Source organism: Achroia grisella, unplaced genomic scaffold (assembly GCF_030625045.1).
Source record: "Achroia grisella isolate CSIRO2021 unplaced genomic scaffold, CSIRO_AGI_Agris_v1 utg474, whole genome shotgun sequence".
Lineage (NCBI taxonomy): Eukaryota > Metazoa > Arthropoda > Insecta > Lepidoptera > Pyralidae > Achroia > Achroia grisella.
In genome coordinates, this window is record NW_026712878.1 from 1011809 (window position 1) to 1032279 (window position 20471).

The 20471-nt window shown below is 33.4% G+C and overlaps 1 protein-coding gene across 1 annotated transcript in view; it reads left to right on the top strand.

Moving 5' to 3' along the window:
• The window catches only part of LOC131845522 (lateral signaling target protein 2 homolog), a 40401-nt gene extending 25016 nt beyond the window's left edge, over window positions 1-15385 (top strand). Inside the window, exons 3-14 of the mRNA XM_059194593.1 lie at window positions 4518-4655; window positions 5878-6068; window positions 7745-7892; window positions 8361-8466; window positions 8650-8805; window positions 9125-9230; window positions 9633-11186; window positions 11864-11965; window positions 12341-12564; window positions 13523-13736; window positions 14263-14450; window positions 14812-15385. Coding sequence (XP_059050576.1) covers window positions 4518-4655; window positions 5878-6068; window positions 7745-7892; window positions 8361-8466; window positions 8650-8805; window positions 9125-9230; window positions 9633-11186; window positions 11864-11965; window positions 12341-12564; window positions 13523-13736; window positions 14263-14450; window positions 14812-14951 — 3267 coding nt within the window. The 3' untranslated portion in view covers window positions 14952-15385. The remainder of the gene's footprint in view (window positions 1-4517; window positions 4656-5877; window positions 6069-7744; window positions 7893-8360; window positions 8467-8649; window positions 8806-9124; window positions 9231-9632; window positions 11187-11863; window positions 11966-12340; window positions 12565-13522; window positions 13737-14262; window positions 14451-14811) is intronic.
• Window positions 15386-20471: the final 5086 nt, after the last annotated feature.

Below are 20471 nucleotides of genomic sequence, written 5' to 3' on the forward strand. Positions count from 1 at the left end.
AACATGTTAAAGTAATGGACTACAGAAAACAGTCGTTTTAATTTAATCATCTTTCTCTATATATATACTATAATAATTTTACTATATTGTATAATACATTTCTTGTTGTCTGGTTTTTAATGTTACTGCTCTTACATGTTTTATATTTTAGGATTAGACAAAATATTTATGATGATTAGCTTCGTGAATAAGTAACACGGGTTTAAGTTTTCGTATGTTGTAGAGTTATATAGTTACAAAAATATTTATAACTATGTAACTCTACAATATTATCTCAATAGATCTTCTAGGTTAGGTATTCGTATTGTACTATATTATTGAACTCGTCAGCTTAAATACAAATCTAGTTCCATCTACATATATAGGTAATATTGTAAACAGAGAGAAAGAGGATTTTGTTATGAAGAAAGTAAACTCCGGTCACTGCACTGACTTGAGAAATTCTTTCTTTGTATGAAAGATGTATATATTCCAGAGTAACATATACCTATACATTATAGTAATAATAATATGATATACAATATATAAAACTAAAAAAGAACGCCTAAAAGAACGTCCGTCGAGCGAACTAATGGCAGCATTAGTAAAAAATATTCCCCTTGTGCGACAGTTGTATTGATTGAATACTTATTTGAGTTTGTTTCAAAAAAATTTTGCACGGGGATACGTTAATTTGTTTTATTAAGATGTAGTGTTTACATACTTAAAGTAAACGTGTAGAATACAAGTTTTCTTTGTCGCTAATAAACTGTTTGGGATTGTAAACCTTGACTAATGTATGTCATTACTACGTGAACGGAATTGTTACGGGAAGGGAATTGTTAGTAATGTGGACTGTTGACCCCGACTCCACGCAGTTCCCCCTGGAAACTATCGTGATAAATACCTGGTGAATTTACCACGATTGGATGGATAGAATAGGATAGGATGAGCATGAGGTCAGGCTAGTTAAGCTTGACCTCATGCTCATCCTGTCATCCTCCACTGGTGTCCCGCCAGCGTAAACCGTTAGCGCAGGTGGGTGCACCATTCCATTATCATTCATAATATTCCCTAACACAATACAGTGTCGCCATTATCATCCATTAAAAAATAACATTTTTACTGTGTTACGTTTAATATGTATTCACTTTTGATAGTGATTTTTTTAGGTCGGGAAAATTTTCATAGAGTCCCATCAGCTTAAGATGCCACTGAGGCTATAAACCTGAAGACTATTCCTCTTCAAACTTATTGCCGTGGCCATGGGATCACTTTCGCATACTCCAAGACCACCGGCACAGTTTCCATCGAAGGGATGTACATATAGGTGTGCACGGAATAGTTTCTGCACGCCACCTACAGACCCCTAATGCCTCCCGGAGGCTCTATTGGGCTTAGATCGTATCCTAAATCGCCCTGTCTGTAGGCAACACTAACTAATCTAACAGCTATAATAGTGACTTTAGTGAAATAGATTTATTCTCCTGTAAACTTTCTTCTTTCAAAAACCAAATAACGAATGAACTGAGGCGTAAATATCATCTTTCGTAACTAACATAATAATTATTTGTAGTATTGTAGTCTACAGTGTATTCATCATAAATTTTTTAGTTTTCTTTGTATTGTTAATATAAAATAGTTTTGTTAAGAGTTGGTAGTGGTAGTTAATTAATAAGTAACATAATCTCTGTAACATGCCTTAGGCAGTATTGTATAATTATAGTAATCAGTGGTTAACGTAGTGGGTGACACATTTGTTAAAATTTATTAGTAAATAGCCATAAGTCATATATATAATGTGTAACTGTTTGTTGACCTAAATAAATTAAAGAAAAAAAAAAACACGACTGAGAGAATAATAATAATGATTACGTTTTATCTTCACACGAGGCGATCTAAGGCTCGTGCCACTACTGTTCTTATATTACCAATTATTTAGGACCGTGTATAGACGTTTTAAGATATTACTGTAACATACTACTATTGACAGCCTTGTCATCTAATAATCATTATGAAGCCGTGTGCGTATGTATATGATAATATTGTAAACAAATTCTATAGAGGTTTCTTTATTTTTATCTATTGTATTTTACAATGCAGTTTATAACCCAATGACTTGTTATATAATTGCAATAGGGAAATATTTCCTGTATTGTATCATTCTTGAGTAAGTAAATACGATGTTTACATATAGAATGTTTTGCTTATTGTCTTCTCACAAAAACTTATGGATGCGAAAATATTTCTGTTCAAACAAGCATGAGCTTGTCTACCTGTTACCTTGGTTTACCTGTTAGTCCTGATATTATCTAACGCCCGTGATATCTCTCCGAGGTTATGAAAGACCAAAGTCAGGTTAGCCATTACCATCATGGCGTATTTACAAGACGTTCCTCACGATGGCTTCGACAGTGGGGACATTTGAAAACCACTTTTGAACAATAACTTTGTTATTCTATTAATTATTGTTTGTCAGATTTAGCGTATAGAGGATATATATATATACGATACAATATATATATATACATATACGATATATAATATATATATATAATATATATACGACAAAAAAACATTTGTTCAACTTATGTGTATATATATATATACACATAAGTTGAACAAATGTTTTTTTAAGCTCTTCTAGCTTTAAAACAATCTGTTACAATCTTTTAAACTAAAAGCGACGCGATGAAATTATGGGATATACCAAGGAATAACAACGAACTGAGTGTACTAAGAAATTTAATGGGTGACCAAACAAAAACCTTTACGAGTGTACGTTTTCCTTGTTATTAAATAATTCTAAGAACTAAATATTAATTAAATTAAATAGAATCACACATCTCCTGCACTTTTTTCCTTCATTTATTTTACCTCAAAAAGGTTTTGAATTACTACTATATGCGATTACTCGCGACTTTGCTGGCTTTCTTAACATAGAAGATAGTGTGACAAAAGTAAATAAATATAATCAAAAATAACTCAGTCATAGTTATCAGAGCTAACCAGTCCTCATGCAATACCATCAGTATCTGTCAATTGAGTAAATAAATGTCGTTTAGAAATGTACAGGCGTTCGAAAACTAGTGTTTTTTATAATTATACCATAGATGACAGACAATATGCATAGACTATCTGTTGTTGGCAGCTTGTCCAACATTATTTTTATACATATGTGTATTATTTAGAAACCTGCTTTTAACTTATAAGCCGTTTTTTATTAAATATTTGTAGTGATACCGCATCACTGATAACAATGATTGATTAGATGAATGAGTAGCTATTACATTTATTTACTTTTGTCAGTCTAGCTATGGGGCAATTCGTATTCAATTCAAAATCTTAAATGTGTAATGCCGAATAACATTCATTTTAAAAAGCAACACGCAAGTTCCTTTCTCGTTTGATAAGGATGAATTAAGAATGAGCGGTAGAATCAGAATTATATGACCATTCAAAAGTGCTTATATCATTTTAGTTTCATAATGAATATTATTCTTATTAGTTTATGTAGGTATAACGAAATGGCAAAAAATACCATAAATAAGCCAACTCCTCTATTTTGTAAGTAAGTTACTTAATTATAAAACTAAATTATTATATGTACTCCATTAATATGTAGGTACTAATCAATGGAGTAGGTGCATATATATTAACAATAATATTTAAGTATGTCTTCCCTTTTAGAATTAAGGATAAAGCGTATTTATTATACACCTTTTAAAATTTCAATAATCAGTTATTTTTGCTGCGCGTTGACTCATCAACTGGACGTTTGACTTTTTAATTAAAGAGATATCAAGCATGGCTATGTTATCATAGCAACAAAGTGTAGCTCGGCGCACACTATTTAAGGATATTGCCTAATATGAATAGTTTCAGTAAAATTAGAAAATTTTTCTTCCATTATATAGTCGGTATATGACGCGAACGTGCAACAAATAGCAAATGATATTTCAAATAACACAGAGGTCACATTCAGAATCTGGTAAACATTGCAATTTACAGGTGACTGACTCTCCACCTATATATACACATGTTCAGTTCAGGGTTAATGAGTACAAACTTATCACGGCAACTTACCAAAATAAAAAATACTATAAAAATGACTTATCTTTTAATTCAAGGCAGATAAGCATTATTTAAGTGTGATGTTATAGCTCTCGTATAAATTTATGTAATATAAGTGACATCCTCTTGGTGCTTTTTCCTTTTTTTAAATAAATGATAGCCTATGTTTGACACGTAATCTATTTTTACCTCAAATTACACTAAGATGTGTTCAGCCTGTTTTTTAAAAAGTAACAAGCATACGGACAGACACGTTCGCATTTATAATGTTAGTTGTGTGTGTGTTTCAACCAGGTCCGTGTGATCGTTGAGAATCATTACAAAACATCAAATTGTAAATAACTCATAATTATATATTTTTATATATATTTTAACAAGCGAGGACACAGAGTTTCTCAATTTCAAAACTATAAAATAAAAAAATATATATAACGTTTATAATATTAGTAATATTACATTTCCAGGACCGTGTCTTAAACATCACAAGTCAGATAATGGACCAACTGTTGGGAGACGAGAGGGTGGCGAGAGGGTTCCGCGTCAAGTTCCCTGAAGACGTCCTGCAAGATAACCTAGCGGGGCAGTTGTGGTTTGGTGCCGAGGTGAGCTCATTTACATAAGGAGAAATTCCATTGAATTATGCATTATACATGTTAGGTGTTTAGTTACTAGGGCATACCGAAACGAGTTGACATGCCACCTATAGAAAGTAACAGGTGACTCTAGACATGAATATTCTAAAATATACCTGATACAAGTTTATGCCTCTTATGTCGAGAGTTTGGTTATAATCTAGAAATAGTCTTTCTTAATTTGGGCAGTAATACAATTAATATATTACTTACTTATATTGTAATGTCTATATCAGAAATATGCTGTGGTAAAAAAAAACACAGTAAGAAAATATTATATTTTTTTATTTAGTGGTGGTTATATTTTTTTATAATAGTTTATAAGTGTTATATTTTAGTAAGTCGGTGGTGTAAATAAATTTTAGTCAGGCTTTTTTGTACTTTAATTATTATAATTTATAAATGCCTTATACATAACACCAAGGAGGTAGCGAAGCCTTTCTGATGTACCTACATTTAATAAAAATGTAAAGTAAAATATATTGTCTGTCTGCCACTAAACTATATGAGAAACACTATTACTGGGGTACTTTATCAACAAAATAAAATCCATAACAACTATTGTTAGAGTTTTTCCTGTTTGTCTATATATTCGGGCACTTTTCACTAATGTATTGCGGTAATCTGTACTTAAAATTTATTATATTGCATTTTTATATTACAATTGGATTAGAAACAAAAAAGTTATATGTATACTAGCTGTCCCGCAAATGTTGTTTTGCCATATAAATTAATAACGCTATAAAAAAATTGCGGTTGGTGATAGAAGGGTGAAAATTTAGGGTTGTATGTATTTTGACACATAATAAAAAAATATAGATAAAATTTTTTTCCAAAAAACTAATGTTAGGGGTGGACAACCCTTATCACCTAGGAGTATGAAAAATAGATAGTAGCATAGAATATGCATATAAAATTTCATAAAAATCGGTCAAGCCGTTTCAGAAAAGTATGGTAACTAACATTGTGATACGAGAATTTATTATTATTATGTATATGAAGTTGCGGACTGAGAACAATAATTGACATTATATAGATAAGCCCGACTTAAGGTAGCCCGATTATGATACTAATGCCACAGTATACAGACAGAAGTAATCGATGAGGTTACTCAATCTCTGCTCTCTCTCTAAAGTCTACATGCAAAGATTTATCATACTGTGTATCTCAATATTCTATTCAAATATTTCAGTGTCTCGCGGCTGGTTCCTCCATAATGAACAGAGAAGAGGAATCTGCAGCGATGCGACCTCTAGCCAGAGCGTTAACGCGGAGTCTCGAAACTGTAAGGTCACTCCTCCGTGAGCAGTGTCTGAGGCCCAGGGAGTTGGCTCTGTCCCAACATGATGACATGCTGCAAGAGAGCCTCAGGATATTTGACAGGTCAGTGCTAATAGTAGCAATAAGCATGCTAAATATTTATATTCTGTAATAATACTAATAATAACCCAGGACAATTCACACTTGTCGTCTAGTCCCAAGCTAAGCAAAGCTTGTGTTATGAGTACTAAATTACAATAGAAATAGTTGTGTTTTTGTAAATTAACGTACGTTTCATGAATGCGAATGTTTGTATCGTTAAGGAAATGAACCCACGACCGTGGAAATAAGGCGGTGTGCTGAAATAATAATAATAATAAAGGTCTATATTAAAATAATCTTACTAATATTATAATCGTGGAAGTTTGTGAATGTGGAAAGATGAATGTTTGTTAGTCCTCGCAAAAACTACTGAATGGAATTGAATGAAACTTTACAATAATATAGCTTATACATCATAATAACACATGGGCTATAAATTTCACGCGGCTAAATTGCGCGTACCACTAAAGTTTTTGTAATATAAACCTTTTTAATAGTATTTTTATTTATTTTACTGCACATTTCAGCCTTAACTAGGAGAACTTGTTATTTTTTTAAAAATCGGGTTGGCAAATAAGCTGTTGGTTCACCTGACGATCATCAATATATGTAGGTACATGTATAGAAGTTCAGACAATACGTTATAGTGTCACACCCGTGCATTGTCATTCCAGAGGACTATGCTGTCATTCCTCGTATCTTGTAGTTTTAGTGAAAATAAAAAATGATCTTTCTTTATCTATATTACCTACACTAGTTTCATCCTGTGGATTTTTGCGTAGTAATGAAGTAAGAATGCAATGTTTCATCACTCCTTTTTATCTCCAGGATGTTGTTGAAGTGCTAAACGAACAAAACACTAATATTAGTTCTCTTAAGGCAGGAAACGTTGAAATATAACTATTTATCAAGACACCTGCTGGTCTGCTCTGGCAACTAATTCCTATCCAATCAAATTTATCTTCGTCATTTTTCGCTTTTGGGTATACTAGTAACATGTTAATTTCATGCTTTGTGTTCAATGAAAATGACGACCTCGATGGTCTAGTGCTTTAGCATACTGCCTTAGTTGCGATGGTCGCGGGATCGATTCTTAGCATAATACAAACATTTATATTCATGGGTATGATTGTTTGTATTTACATAAAACAATGTATATTGAGTAGTATCTCTAACTGTTGTTTAGTTTAGTACCCATAACACAAGCTCTGCTTAGCTTTAGACTAGATGGCGCTGTGGGAAGTGTCCAGGGTTATTGTTAATATGTAATATTAAAATAATTGTTTTTGTTAACGAGTTATTCGGTTTAGTCTTGTTTATCTTACACAGCAATGTAAAAAAATGGATTCTATTGAAATTAGAGTTCAGACTAAACCTGCTGGACTGTTTAGTAATTATAGTCTGAATTATCCTCGTATGGTCACATACGAGGAACTTTAATAAATATTATAAATAAAATTCAAGTAAAACCGATGAAATAGCACCTTTTTATAAAATCTGTTCATTTAAGCAGCATCTAAAACAAATAAAGATGTAGGTGTTTCATGTTCTTCACGTTCTGTAAAAATTTTATCACAATTTCTCCAGCCATTTTATATGAAACATTAAACAGTTAAAGAAACAATTTTTGCTTCTTCACGACTTTATTATATTAGTATGTAAAGATAAGGATTAAGAGGAAGACAAATTCTTTCCAGATTGTTCGCCGAGTTTGAACTGTGCTATGTGAGTGCGATGGTGAACGTGAAGACCCCACACGAGTTCGAAGCTCAGCAACTCATCTGCGTTCTGTTCTCTGAAAGTCTCAGGCGGGCGCTCAAGCAGAATCTTCTCACACAGGAGCAGGTTAGTCTGAACTTTGTTTTTAAAGTATAGAAGAATTAGGTATTTTTCCCGTTCTTTCGACGTGACTATGTTATTAATACATGTTTTTTCCTGTATTCTTTGAAGATATCGATTCTCTATTTTAATTTTATTAGTTTTTATGTAGTAAAATTAGATATTTCTAGTATTCTCTATGCCAAGACTATCTAGTCTCAAATCACTATCATGTCTTATGAATACTAAACAGCTCAAGAAATTCTTTTACATTGTAGAGAAACACCCAGATTAATACAAACAAATGTACTCATGTTAGTGTTAACAGGGAATCAAATCGATGATTCACCGGAAGTAAATTGGTGTGTTAAACTGCTTGACCACCATATTCAGAATTAGTCAGTATAAATATTAGTGGAGATGTATGTAAAAATACACTATTAATCTGCCTAAAATAATAAAGATAATGAAATATTTATTACTGTGTCATTCCAGGTGGACTCGTACGATCCAGCATTGATGTTCGCTGTCCCCAGGCTGGCTATAGTCAGCGGTCTCCTTATCTACTCAACGGGCCCATTGAGCATAGACAATCCACCAGGTATGCTGCTTTTATACACTGTTTAAAACGAGAAAGCAGTAGGCATAATAGGACTATGATTTTTTTAAGTTGTTCTTTACCAATTACACGGCAGTGGTTATATCATTAGGTGAGGTGTCAAGCATAATTACCATGCCAGTTATATAAAAAATTTTTGGATAACTTTTTGTATTCTACTTCCAGATGAAATGTCAGATATGTTCCGCCCCTTCCGCACTCTGCTTCACAAGATCCGCTCGCTACTTTGGACTCTAGACCGCCGCGAGTTGGTAACCCTTGAACGGCTACTCTGCACCAATGAAGATCTCTCCAGCCTCGCCTCACTTGATCTCCCTCCAGGTACAAACCTCAGTTATTACCTAATATTCTATGGTACAAGAACGTCGTGGACTAATTGCTACACTGGTATAAAAACCGTGTGACAGTATAGGGTTACGCATAGGAATATTACCTGTAATTTCTAGTAGTAAGATAGATAGATATTCCTTATTCACCAATTAAAAACACAGCATAATTAAGTTACAGTTAGCTCAGACTTACTAGTTTTCGATTGTGATATACGATCACAATTTACAATTTACTTGTAATTCCCAATAGTATAAATGTAATGTAATTGTGAATATAATATTTAATTGTTTTAATGATTAAATTATTTCAGAGTCTCTGTCGAAGAATGAAGATTCGTACCCATATCCAGACATCGGCGAGTTCGTATCGCAGTTTTATGCGGACCACGCGTACTGTCGGGACCTTTACACACAGAGGTATGGGTTACTGTCCCACTACTTTTAGATGTATGTAGGTCGCAATGCACCTAAACTCCTCCAATAAAACATAGTCTCACAAATTAATTGTTTACTAGTGTTTGCCTGCGATTTTATTCCCGTTATTATGAGTGACATGTAAAAAGTATTCTATGTTCTCACGGATCACGTGAACTGCTACATGGATGCCAAATTTTATGATGCTTGGTAAAGATGTAAAGCGTAAAGGAATTAACTAACGTAATTATGTATTTATACTAAACACACTAGCGTTTACTTGTTATTTTTGTCTGCTTTTCGACTCCCAAAACTATCCCGTTTTGGGAGTCGAATGTAGACACGCATTTACGATATTAATTAGTCATAGATACTTGTGATATATTTGAGTTTTTCCATCCGCAGCTCCACCGAACCCACGATAACAGAAGATGACTACTTGCCAGATAATGTTGAAGTGATGACACCTATCATCGACGGGTTACGACGACTCAACAACGACTCAGACACTGAAACCGAATCGAACCGGAACACGATTGACACTACCAGTACTGACACATTCCAAACAAACGACAATGTCAATGACAGTAAAAGAAAACCCAGCAAAGCAGAGAGCAGTGACATTTCCACCGACAATCACGTAGAAGCGAGAAGAAAGTCGACCCGCGAGAGCAGTGACCTCTCCTCGCTACGTAACTTATCAACCAATGGTCTGATGATGTTTGATCCTTTGGTCATCAATGCAGCTGCCTCGACGTCAACAGAGAATCGCCCTCTACCAGACAATGATCTGGTGACGTCACTCAACGAGCAAGTAACGGAAATTGCCGATCGTCTATCTTCAATCGCAACTAGCGACGTAGAAATGGACCACAATCAGAAATCGTACTCTACAAACGATGTGCCCACACTAGTAACGAATGACGGGGAAACGTTCGGTTTCAATGGACCCAGGAATGAGCAGCTTACCGGCATGCCATCCACTAGTCATGGTTACTTAATACCGAACGCGATCAGTCAAGAGCCTGTCGTCATGTCATTGTCGCATAACAATTCAGCTATTTTTAACCAAGACGCTGATAACTTAGATATTAATAATACTATAATGAACTCTGATCTCCCTCTTATAATTCCTGACAATATAGATACACAAATATTAAATACTAACATATCTATAGCAAACGCAAATTTAAGTTCTTTATTGCTAACTAACGAAGAGTTGAGGCAGAACTATATAGAAGAGAACGCGGAGGACAATACGAGTTTTCATTCTGCCAAAATGGTACTTGATAGAGATGAAAATGAGAAAGTTAAGTTTATGTTAGGTTATGAAAGTGACCACGAATCACCAGTTGATTCTGGAGTCAGTACAGAAAACACTAGTTTAGATAGGTCTCCTGATACAGAACAAAGTAAAGACATCAAAGATAATCATTTCATGCAACAGAACAGGGTATTAGAAAGTCCTGAGGAGAAAGACACCAAAAACACTCTAGAAAGTTCCTTTTCAGAAGTTAATAATGAGGTTGTAAATATAAATTATGTTGAGCCGGATACGACCAAGAATGAAGCTGGGTCTTCTAGCATAGATGTGTTAAATAGAATAAGCTCAGATGAGGAAGGGTCAAACGAGGCGACCAATGTTAAAACCCGACCTCGCATTTTAACTACTGCCGACATAGAATACATGACTATAGATGAAGTATTGGCAGAATTAAATAGGCATAAAGTAATAGATAAGAGTATACGTGCGCTATATGAAGACAATAATGTTAGTTCTAGTACAGATGTTGTGCCGAATTCATCACACAGCAATTCTAGGCAGAAGAGTCGGCAAGCAGGCAGTAAGAGTAAGAAAAAGAAGAATAAGACGTGGTCACCAGGAATGGTCTTATTGGATAGGTCTAACCATGACCAGAATTCTTTGAGGTTCGATTTGGATTTCTTTGATGAAGAAAGGTGAGTTTAAATATGAAATTCTTTTATTGGCTTTGTTGTCTTAATTACTTTTTAAATCATGCAGTATTATAAATCGTATAAAGAACCATAAAAATGCATATGCACAAGTTCTTACAGGCTTCTTCAAATTACAAATTATTATGATATCTAGTGTTTTAATATTTTATAATAAGTTTCACACTGTACGTCAGTGTGAAACTTGTTCAAAATCATCTATGTGGGTACATCTGTCTCATTTATTTCTCTAAACAACAATCTCTTTGTTGCATTGTTTTGTAAGCTGTTTTCGGTAGCAAGTGTATTTTTTTATGATTCATATTGGAATGGTGCAACCTTCGCTAACGTCATACGCTAGCGGGGCACTAGTGAAGGATAAGTATGAGGTCAGGTCATTCGTCAGTAAGCCCATTGTGATGAAATCATTTGGAATTAACCACAATGGTGACCAGAAGGAACCACATGAAGATTGACCTGACATGGGGTCTCAGTCCCCATTACTTACAATCCCTCTCCCTCCAGTCGGAAGTGTATTATATGATGACCAGCAGGTGTGATATCAATTTGATTGTTATCCTAGTTACTTAAATAAAAAGAATAATTATACGTATATACGGCGTATTGAGTTACGTGTCATAAAATTTCATAACTTATGTATATATTTTTTTAATTGCAAGTAGCACGTCGTATTGCACTTGTGATTGCACTGATGACGAACAAATCGCAGTGGCTCTACAAGCGCAGGAGTTGGCGGCTAGACAGCAGGCTCGGCGAAAGTTCAAGTAAGTCAATGTCATGCATTTTTTACGAAATTAATGTATAGTTCTACTGTAATAGAGTATATAATTTATTTCTCTTTAATTTAAATATTTTTTGGGGTCGGTAGAAAGACATGAATGCCATTTAATAACAACCCCGATTTTCCTACTTCATTAACATATTGTCTAATGTATATATTAACTCACGTTAAAAGCATTTTTAGCCATATAGATATGCTATAATATCAATAAAGAAAAATTTGGATTTTTGTATGTTTATAATTTTTTTCAAATTTCAATTGTAAGAATATTATTTAATGCAATTTTGTCAGCAAGTAATATAGGAGAAATTTCACTTAGGAAAGAATTTAAATCAATAATTTGTCATTTCATTTACAGATCGAGCGAGGATTTAATCCACCGTTTGTTTGTATGCATCGCGGGCGTTGCCGACCAGCTGCAGACAAATTTTGCGGCGGATCTGCGGAATATTCTCAAGTCCGTCTTCGTTATGAACCAAACGCCGGATGATCCCGAAATACCGGAGCCACCGGCCGAAGAGAAGTCTGATAAGTCACCCACCATAGAGTATGAGGTGACCGAGGATCAAGTCATACAAAATGGTTCGTTGAAAAGCTTATTATTGTTATAATGTATTTGTATTAAGTAACTTTTACAAGCTTTCTATGGTCTCTGTAGTTTAGTTTGTTAAGTACAGTAGAGAGTTACTTGCGATGACCGTGGCTTTGATTCCTTGCATGTTAAAAACATTTGTATTCATGAGTATGATTGTCTTTCTGGGTCTGGGTGTTTTCTATGATAATATGGAATGGTGCACCTACCTGCGGTAACGGTTTACGCTGCAGGGTAGCAGTGGAGGATGATAAGATGTACGAGGTCAGGTCAGTTAGCCCACTGTGACACACTCACTAGGAATTCATCATGATGGTTTCCAGGGGTAACCGCGTGGAGGTGACCCTGACATGGTATATTACCAGTAATGGGGTCATCTGTCCACATTACTAAAAAACCTCTTTCCTCTTGGTTACTTAAAATTACAAGTACAATAAGTAGCTTAATATATTTTTCTAGTTATATTTTTATAATAACTTTGACTAGCCTTCGACGGCTTTGGTGGTCAAACTATTCTGATGAAACTTCACAGTAATATAGCTTATGCATCAGAATAACACATAGGCTATAATTTAAATAAATATATAATTTAAAAGATATTATGGAAATTGAGCAAAATATATATATTTATTACATAAATATATTGTATAGGCAGCGCGCACAGCTGCGCGCGATAATACATATAAAATTAAATTAGATAAACGTTTGCTTTGATATTTTATTTAAATATATATAAATATTAGAGATAATGTGAGTTAAATTAGATAAACGTTTGCTTTGATATTTTATTTAAATATATATAATTATGCCCATATAATGTCAAGATATTATAATTTAGAGTAATGTAGACTTATAAATATATATAATTATAAATGTCAAGTAAGTGTAATGTAGACGAAGTTGCACGGGACTAGTATGTCATAAATGGTCATTTATTTATGATTTCAGGTAGCTCATTTGATAGTGTATATTCAGCAGAAGAGGTGTACGCGGACAGTACGTCAGATTCGACGCCGTCGGAATCGAACTCGCGGCTGGTGCGACGGAATACCGTCAACGCGACCACCCTCGCTGCTGAGCAGGCGGCCGACAGTAGGAGGAAGGCAGTAGATAATACTAGTAATCTGCAAGCTTCAGTGTCCATTGGTGATCTCAGTTATAGGTTAGTTGTGATTTTGTAAATATGCCAGCTGTTTCATATGAGGAACTATTTCAACCGCTCCCATAGAATATTTAGATATACATACATGTATATATCTTACCCAAGTAGACTTAATATAAGCACTTTTGAATAATCTTGAAATTTATTTATTTCACCGCTTATTCGGAATGCAGACACATCACAAGAAGAATGAGCAAGATATATAGATATATATATATATATATATATATATATATATATATGTATGGCATCTAAGAATTTTAGCAGATACCTTTTTTTAAAGTTACAAATAGTTGCAATAATATCAATGAAACAAAATTTTCAATTTTAAGTCTGCGTATGTCGATAAAGTGGAGATCAAAATTCAGTATTAGTACGACACGAAGTTGTAACAAACAATTTACATTCACTGCGACAGTGTGTTCTAGATGAAAGTCAATAATTTCACAATAGACACTATTGTGTAATTATTGACATTAGAAAACATGTCCCAACTTATTTCTGCAATATTTGACGGTATTTACAGGGAGGAGCGTCGGACAGCGCAAAGTACAGTCGGCAGCAATACGGGCGTTAGTACGGGCTCGAGTACAGATACGGGCGCGGGTGTGGAGAGGCTACCTGAATGGGTGCCTGATATTGCTGCGGCCGCCTGTATGCGCTGTCAAGCTCACTTCACTGCATTCCGCCGTCGACACCACTGCCGGAACTGTGGTATGCTACTTCGCTATTTATCGCTATTATTATCTATTTTCGCCCAAAGTCGAAATGAATACATATATATTATAAGTTATTATCCAAGACTATACATCATTTAGTCTATTGTGAAACTAACTTCAATGCGTGTGTGATTCAAATACGAAGTAGTGTTTTTTTAACGATGTAATATATTTATTTATGCATAATTTAAAAAAAAAATGCCTTTCTGCACTGCTCTATATAAACTAGAAGTGTGCGAAATTTCATACTCTTCCGCTCAATTTTCATAAGGTGTACAAAGTAGCATAATATTGACACTAATATGAATCAAATCAAATTATTGATTGATATTATCCAATATTTATTTTTATTCCAGGCAAAGTATTCTGTGCATCGTGCAGTTCAAACTCCATTCCACTGCCTCGGTATGGCCAGATGAAACCGGTTAGAGTGTGCGAAGAATGCTATCAGTCGACAACTAACAACCGTCCGCAAGCGTCGTCACAAAATCGGTGAAACAGCAGTTCGGGCTCTATTTAGAGCCTACCGGTAACTTAGGCTCTTATCTGGTAACTAGCCCATGTCTGATAAATGGTATTTTAGGCCAATATCAGGGGTTTAATTATGTAAGCAGTCGCTGAGAATTCTTATATGCAAGAGATTGAAATCTACAACTTTGTGAATAGGTACAGAAGAACCATTTTGGCTTGTGACTATATTTTTTTATTAAAGGGTTAAGGCTATTACTCGGTGCTAAAGATTACTGTAACACTGTGACCTGCATGTATTGTGCTCGCCTTTTTTTTAGAGTTCGCTGCTTAGGCCCGTCAGGGATAATAATTATATAAGTAACTTTCCAAAGGAGATTGAAACTAAAACTATCCAATATATATATATATAAAACACTAATCCATAGATTTCAACCTCTTGCAATTGAGAAATGTTAACAAGTGCGGTTACTGGTACATTTTGACTGTGTTTGATTATGGATATCTAGGTATCTAAGATCTGTGTCTATATATTGGTATTTTAGTATCTATTACCGGTTTTTTATCTCGTGTCTACGCTACTGGTATCCTAAATATGCGTATAGTTAAATACATTTTTTATTAGTACCGCTAGCGCCTTCGGTCGAGACCAGTATCGTAGACTCGTGTTTAAATGCCGGTAATCGACTCGTATTTACTGCGTACAGGAAATTTAGGCTCGTGTGTAACGTTCACTAAAATTAAAGCGTATTTTTCGTTACTTTCGTATAATTTTTAATGCTATTTAAAGAAACTATATAAATTATTGCAGATTTTAAAAGTTGGGAAACTTGTTTTGTTTTATTAAAGAGTTTACCACACCGCTTTACTTCCGATGGTCGCGAGTTCGATTCCTGCAAACAGTTGTATTCATGAGTATGATTGTTTGTATCGGTCTGTGTGTTTTCTATGTAAATTATATATTTACAAAAAAAAAATTACGTATTTATATATATATTATAACGGTTGTCTAGTGCCTAAAACACAAGCTGTGCTTACCGTGGGACTAGATGGCGTTGTGATAATTGTCCAGAATTATTTAGTTAACGTTAACCACATAGGGCCTAATTTCGTCCACGCAACCCTGTAACGCAGTAAATATATTGACTATTCCATCTATACATGTATATTTATATCGTTGACTTTTGCTGTTGTTATATAGGACAAATCTTTTTCCATATTGACTGATGATTATAATTAATGACTTATAAATTTAGGTAGCTCTCTAATATTGTTGCTACAAATAATTGTTATATATATACATTCATTGTATACGTTACTTGCCAGCCAATATATACAGTTACAGTGGCTTCGCTGAAATGTACTTTACATTTGTATAGTTTCTTGATTAATTTTGATTTAAATAATATTGTGATTACTATGCTTTGTAATTCACCTTCAGCTATCAAGAAGCTTGCTTTGTAAGACGAATGTTTAGATTAGACAGTGAAATTACAGGATATGCAGTACATGATATACATACTTCCTAGTTCGTCGAAAGACTAATACTTTTCTTTTACTACATAATTAATTATATAATAAATATGTGACTAACTAATAATATCAATAGGGATGTATAAGGAGTTTCGTTAATTCTAGTTTGTATGTTACAATAGGGAATCCGAAGATTTATTTTTTGTATCTTAATTTGAATTAAAGGTTATTGTTGTTGGAGATGCAACATGATCCTTACTCTCAGTGCTAATATTATATTTGACCAAAGTAATAATATTAATTAATTTTTATTTTCCGAATAAATACAATGTATATCATAATTCTTAATTAAAAGCAAGCCAGTATTTTTAACACTATTCGTAATTATCTACATATATTTAGTTTTCTGTCGTCATTTTTTTAATATATTGGCGATCGCAAGTAACGTACTCTCGCCCCAAACTATCTAGATCAAGTAGAAGCGTTCAAATAAATATATTTTTAAGTGTCTATATATACATTATAAAGGATGTTTATATTTTTAAAATACATTACCTTTAATATTAAAATACTGTTTTAAAATAATTATTATAAATTTAACTGAATAAAAATACTTTTTAAAAAAAGATTCCATAATTTTTATATTCAATCTTGTTAGTTTTTTAAGTATATAATATATGTAAATTTTGTATAGGTTAATTATAGGGCTTACATAATCATTTGATAATGTTAGTACGGTTTTCACAAGTTCATGTATATTCTAGTTACAAGATTTCAATGTATCAATATAATGTTATACTGTATTTTAACGTGTAAATATATTTCAATGTAATTAGATAATATTGGTGGTTTGATTTGCCTATACATCTGCATTAGCACTATGGTCGTTCATAGCTTCGGTGGATGAATTAATAAAATCACAATAAAAAGCACTACTACGGTTGGTAACCGCAGTAAATGTCTTTTTTTAGGTAAAATAAACAAAATAACTAAGTTATCAATTCTTTGTAGTATATTTGATATGGCAATAGAAAAAAATCTTGATTATTAGAATTTTAGTCTCTATTCTTGTTATAACGACTTAACCAATTAGAGTGTGATTTTTAGAAATGTATGATGGTCAGCTTCTCTTAAAAATCGCTGTGTGTTCTATTCCAATCTATAAACTATTATTCCGCATTCTACGGTGCACGGATAACTAGACTACCGAGGCTGTAGCGGGAACCAACGAAGGATGAGATAATGAGGTTATTGATAATAAAAATCAGGTTAGTTAATCGTGGTCAATTTACTAGAAGTGAACGACGAGCCAGTTTAATATGGGATTTACTCATGATAATAGAATGGGCATCCGTCTGCGCTAACATTTTACGCTGGTGGGGCTCCAGTGGCGTATATACATGAACATGAGGTCAGGTCAGTCAGTCATCATGGCAAATTCATCAGAAATTTATAATGTTGGTATCCAGGCGAACCGGGAGGTTAAGCTGATATGGTATATTGTTTATAATGTGTTTATTAGTACACATTCCTAACAATCCCCTTCTCCCTAATCTGGGGTTTAATCTGAATTGATTTAAATACAATTCATTGTTGTACTATCCTTTATATAATATAAAATATAAAACGATAGAAAATATACAGAAAGTCGGTCTGTATATCCATCCTTATCCAATGGCAATACAAGATCTTGGAGACTTCTCACACGGTTAAGAGACCGAAAAGGAAAACTGAAAGACAGTAAAAGTTCTGACCTCTTCATTTACTAATAAAGCAGCATTCTATGCACCAGCTTATAGTGATGCGACAAATCTCCGATTTGCAACAAAAAAATTGAAATGTTATCAAAACTAAATCGATAAAAAGGTCAGATTTCATTGAACACAAAGATGGGATTAATACCCTGTTAGTATAATACTGAACTAGGTATTAAAAGTTGGGAAACAGTACAATAGGATTATCAGAATAGGATAGAATATTCTTTATTCGAATAAATTTAAATTTAAGCGTAGTCTTATTTTGAGAATTACATTTTACATCATGCCCTTTAAATGTTGATACGACTCGACTCCAATTTTGTCTTCAGTTTGTCTTAATTTGGCTGTGCCTTGGTCTTCCTCTCCCTCTCTTTCCTTGTATTTTTCCCTCAATAATAATTGTCATAAATTCTAACTAACCTAGTTCTAACATTTTCCCTCTCCTATAGTATTCTATTTTCCTTTTCTTTCACCCTGTGTAGTAGATACTGTCTTTTTTAGTTCTTACTTTATCTTTCCAGCTACTTCTTCCCATACTTCTCCAAAGTACCTAACTAGTTGAGTAAATAAATCAAAATAAATTAGTCGTAGTGATTAGAGCAGGCTAATCTCTACAAGCATCACTCGTTCAGGTCTGACTGACGAGCCAGCCGTTGTTGGGTTGGAATTAGTTTCCTGAGTATATAGGCTGGTTGGAGGAGAGCCGAGTGGAGGAAGATTTGAAAATATAAATTACTAACAATGAAAACACCCTAAACAGTCCCTACATAAATCTAAAAATAAAAAAAAATACTCTATTACTATGTAATATTATCTTATCTACTATACTTAATATCTACTTGATAAAATACTTGGCTGACGATTGTATAGTGTACCTATTTGTTTTGTATTTTACCAAAATAGACTTTGTTAGTGGTCTGCGTGGGTAACTCTCTCTAAACAATTTCTACTGACCGTAAATAAGTCATAAAGAAATTAAAAAGTAAATAAACAAATAAAGTAAATAAAAAAAATAATTAATTAAAAAATAGTAAATAAAGATTAATTAAACTTATTTTTATTGTGTTGGAATTGTTTGGAATCAAGTAGATAGGTAAGTGTGTACTAAAAGAACTCTGGACTTGGACCTGTGTCCAAGTCCAGAGTTCTTTTAGTATATCTGTCTCTTAGTATATTTAGTATATCTATCTGTATACATGAATTAAGCGTATCTCTGTATCTGTATTTTAAAGTTACTAACAGAATATGGATGTAATTCAAATTAAATAAATGAACAAAAGTATAAAAAAGATAAGAAAGTTTTAAGATGAGAGCTCTCCATTAGGAATTTTCTTCAAGTAAAAAAAGGAAAGAAAAGAGGTACACAGCTCTGTCAGTCTGTTAGAAGTTATTTCTAAATAAACTTATTTAGAAATTAATTAAAATAACTTCTCATTGAAATATGTACAGCCCCAGGTATACTACCTAATGTCATTAAACAAATGTTTTGAGAACATTGAAGAGTTTATGAGCAACATAAAGGTACCGTCGGTATTGTTATTAAAATTCATTTTTCAACGCCAATTGTAAAAGGACCGAGTTTCAGTTTATTTTACCTGCCGGTTTCATAAGTCAACAAAGGGTTTTTGTAAAATAAAATTCATTTAGGAAACCAATGTTTTGTGCTGTTGTTATCGTTTTATTCTAAAAATGACTTTCTCTGAGTTAAGTCTAAATCTGTTTTATATATATATATTGATAGGTTATACAAATAAACCTACTTATTCACTAAACAGCGATCAATTTCCTGTCGCCGATAAAAGGTAACCAATACCTAAGGTGTAATGTGGTTATTTTCGTACCAGACGGAGAATTTATTAATACGATGGTATTTTATCTAAGACTGTATGTCCCCGTAAATAATAGAAAGGCAACTCTCTATATCATATCTATATATATCTTTAGAAATATTGTTATACAAAGCTCACTTCATCAGGTTCAGTCCGGACGAATCGTAACGACAACTTTTTGAAAGTCCAACAATGTAACGCCGATTTCAACAAGAGCCGTCCGACTACCATCCGAAATATACGAGAATACTGAGTGAGGAGATGCAGTCAATAAAACAATATTAGTAAAATAGCAATATCAGTCAAAGTACAATAACAAACAGTGTCTACATAGACGCTGTTTAATATTGAAATTTACCCAATGTCATCGTGCTGACTAAAAATTAATTTCGAATTCATTTTTCAAATTAAAATGCTTCGAATATAGATTGTCACAGCTGTCAGCTTAATACCAATAGAACAAAAGCGGGGCCTAACTTAAATTATGCA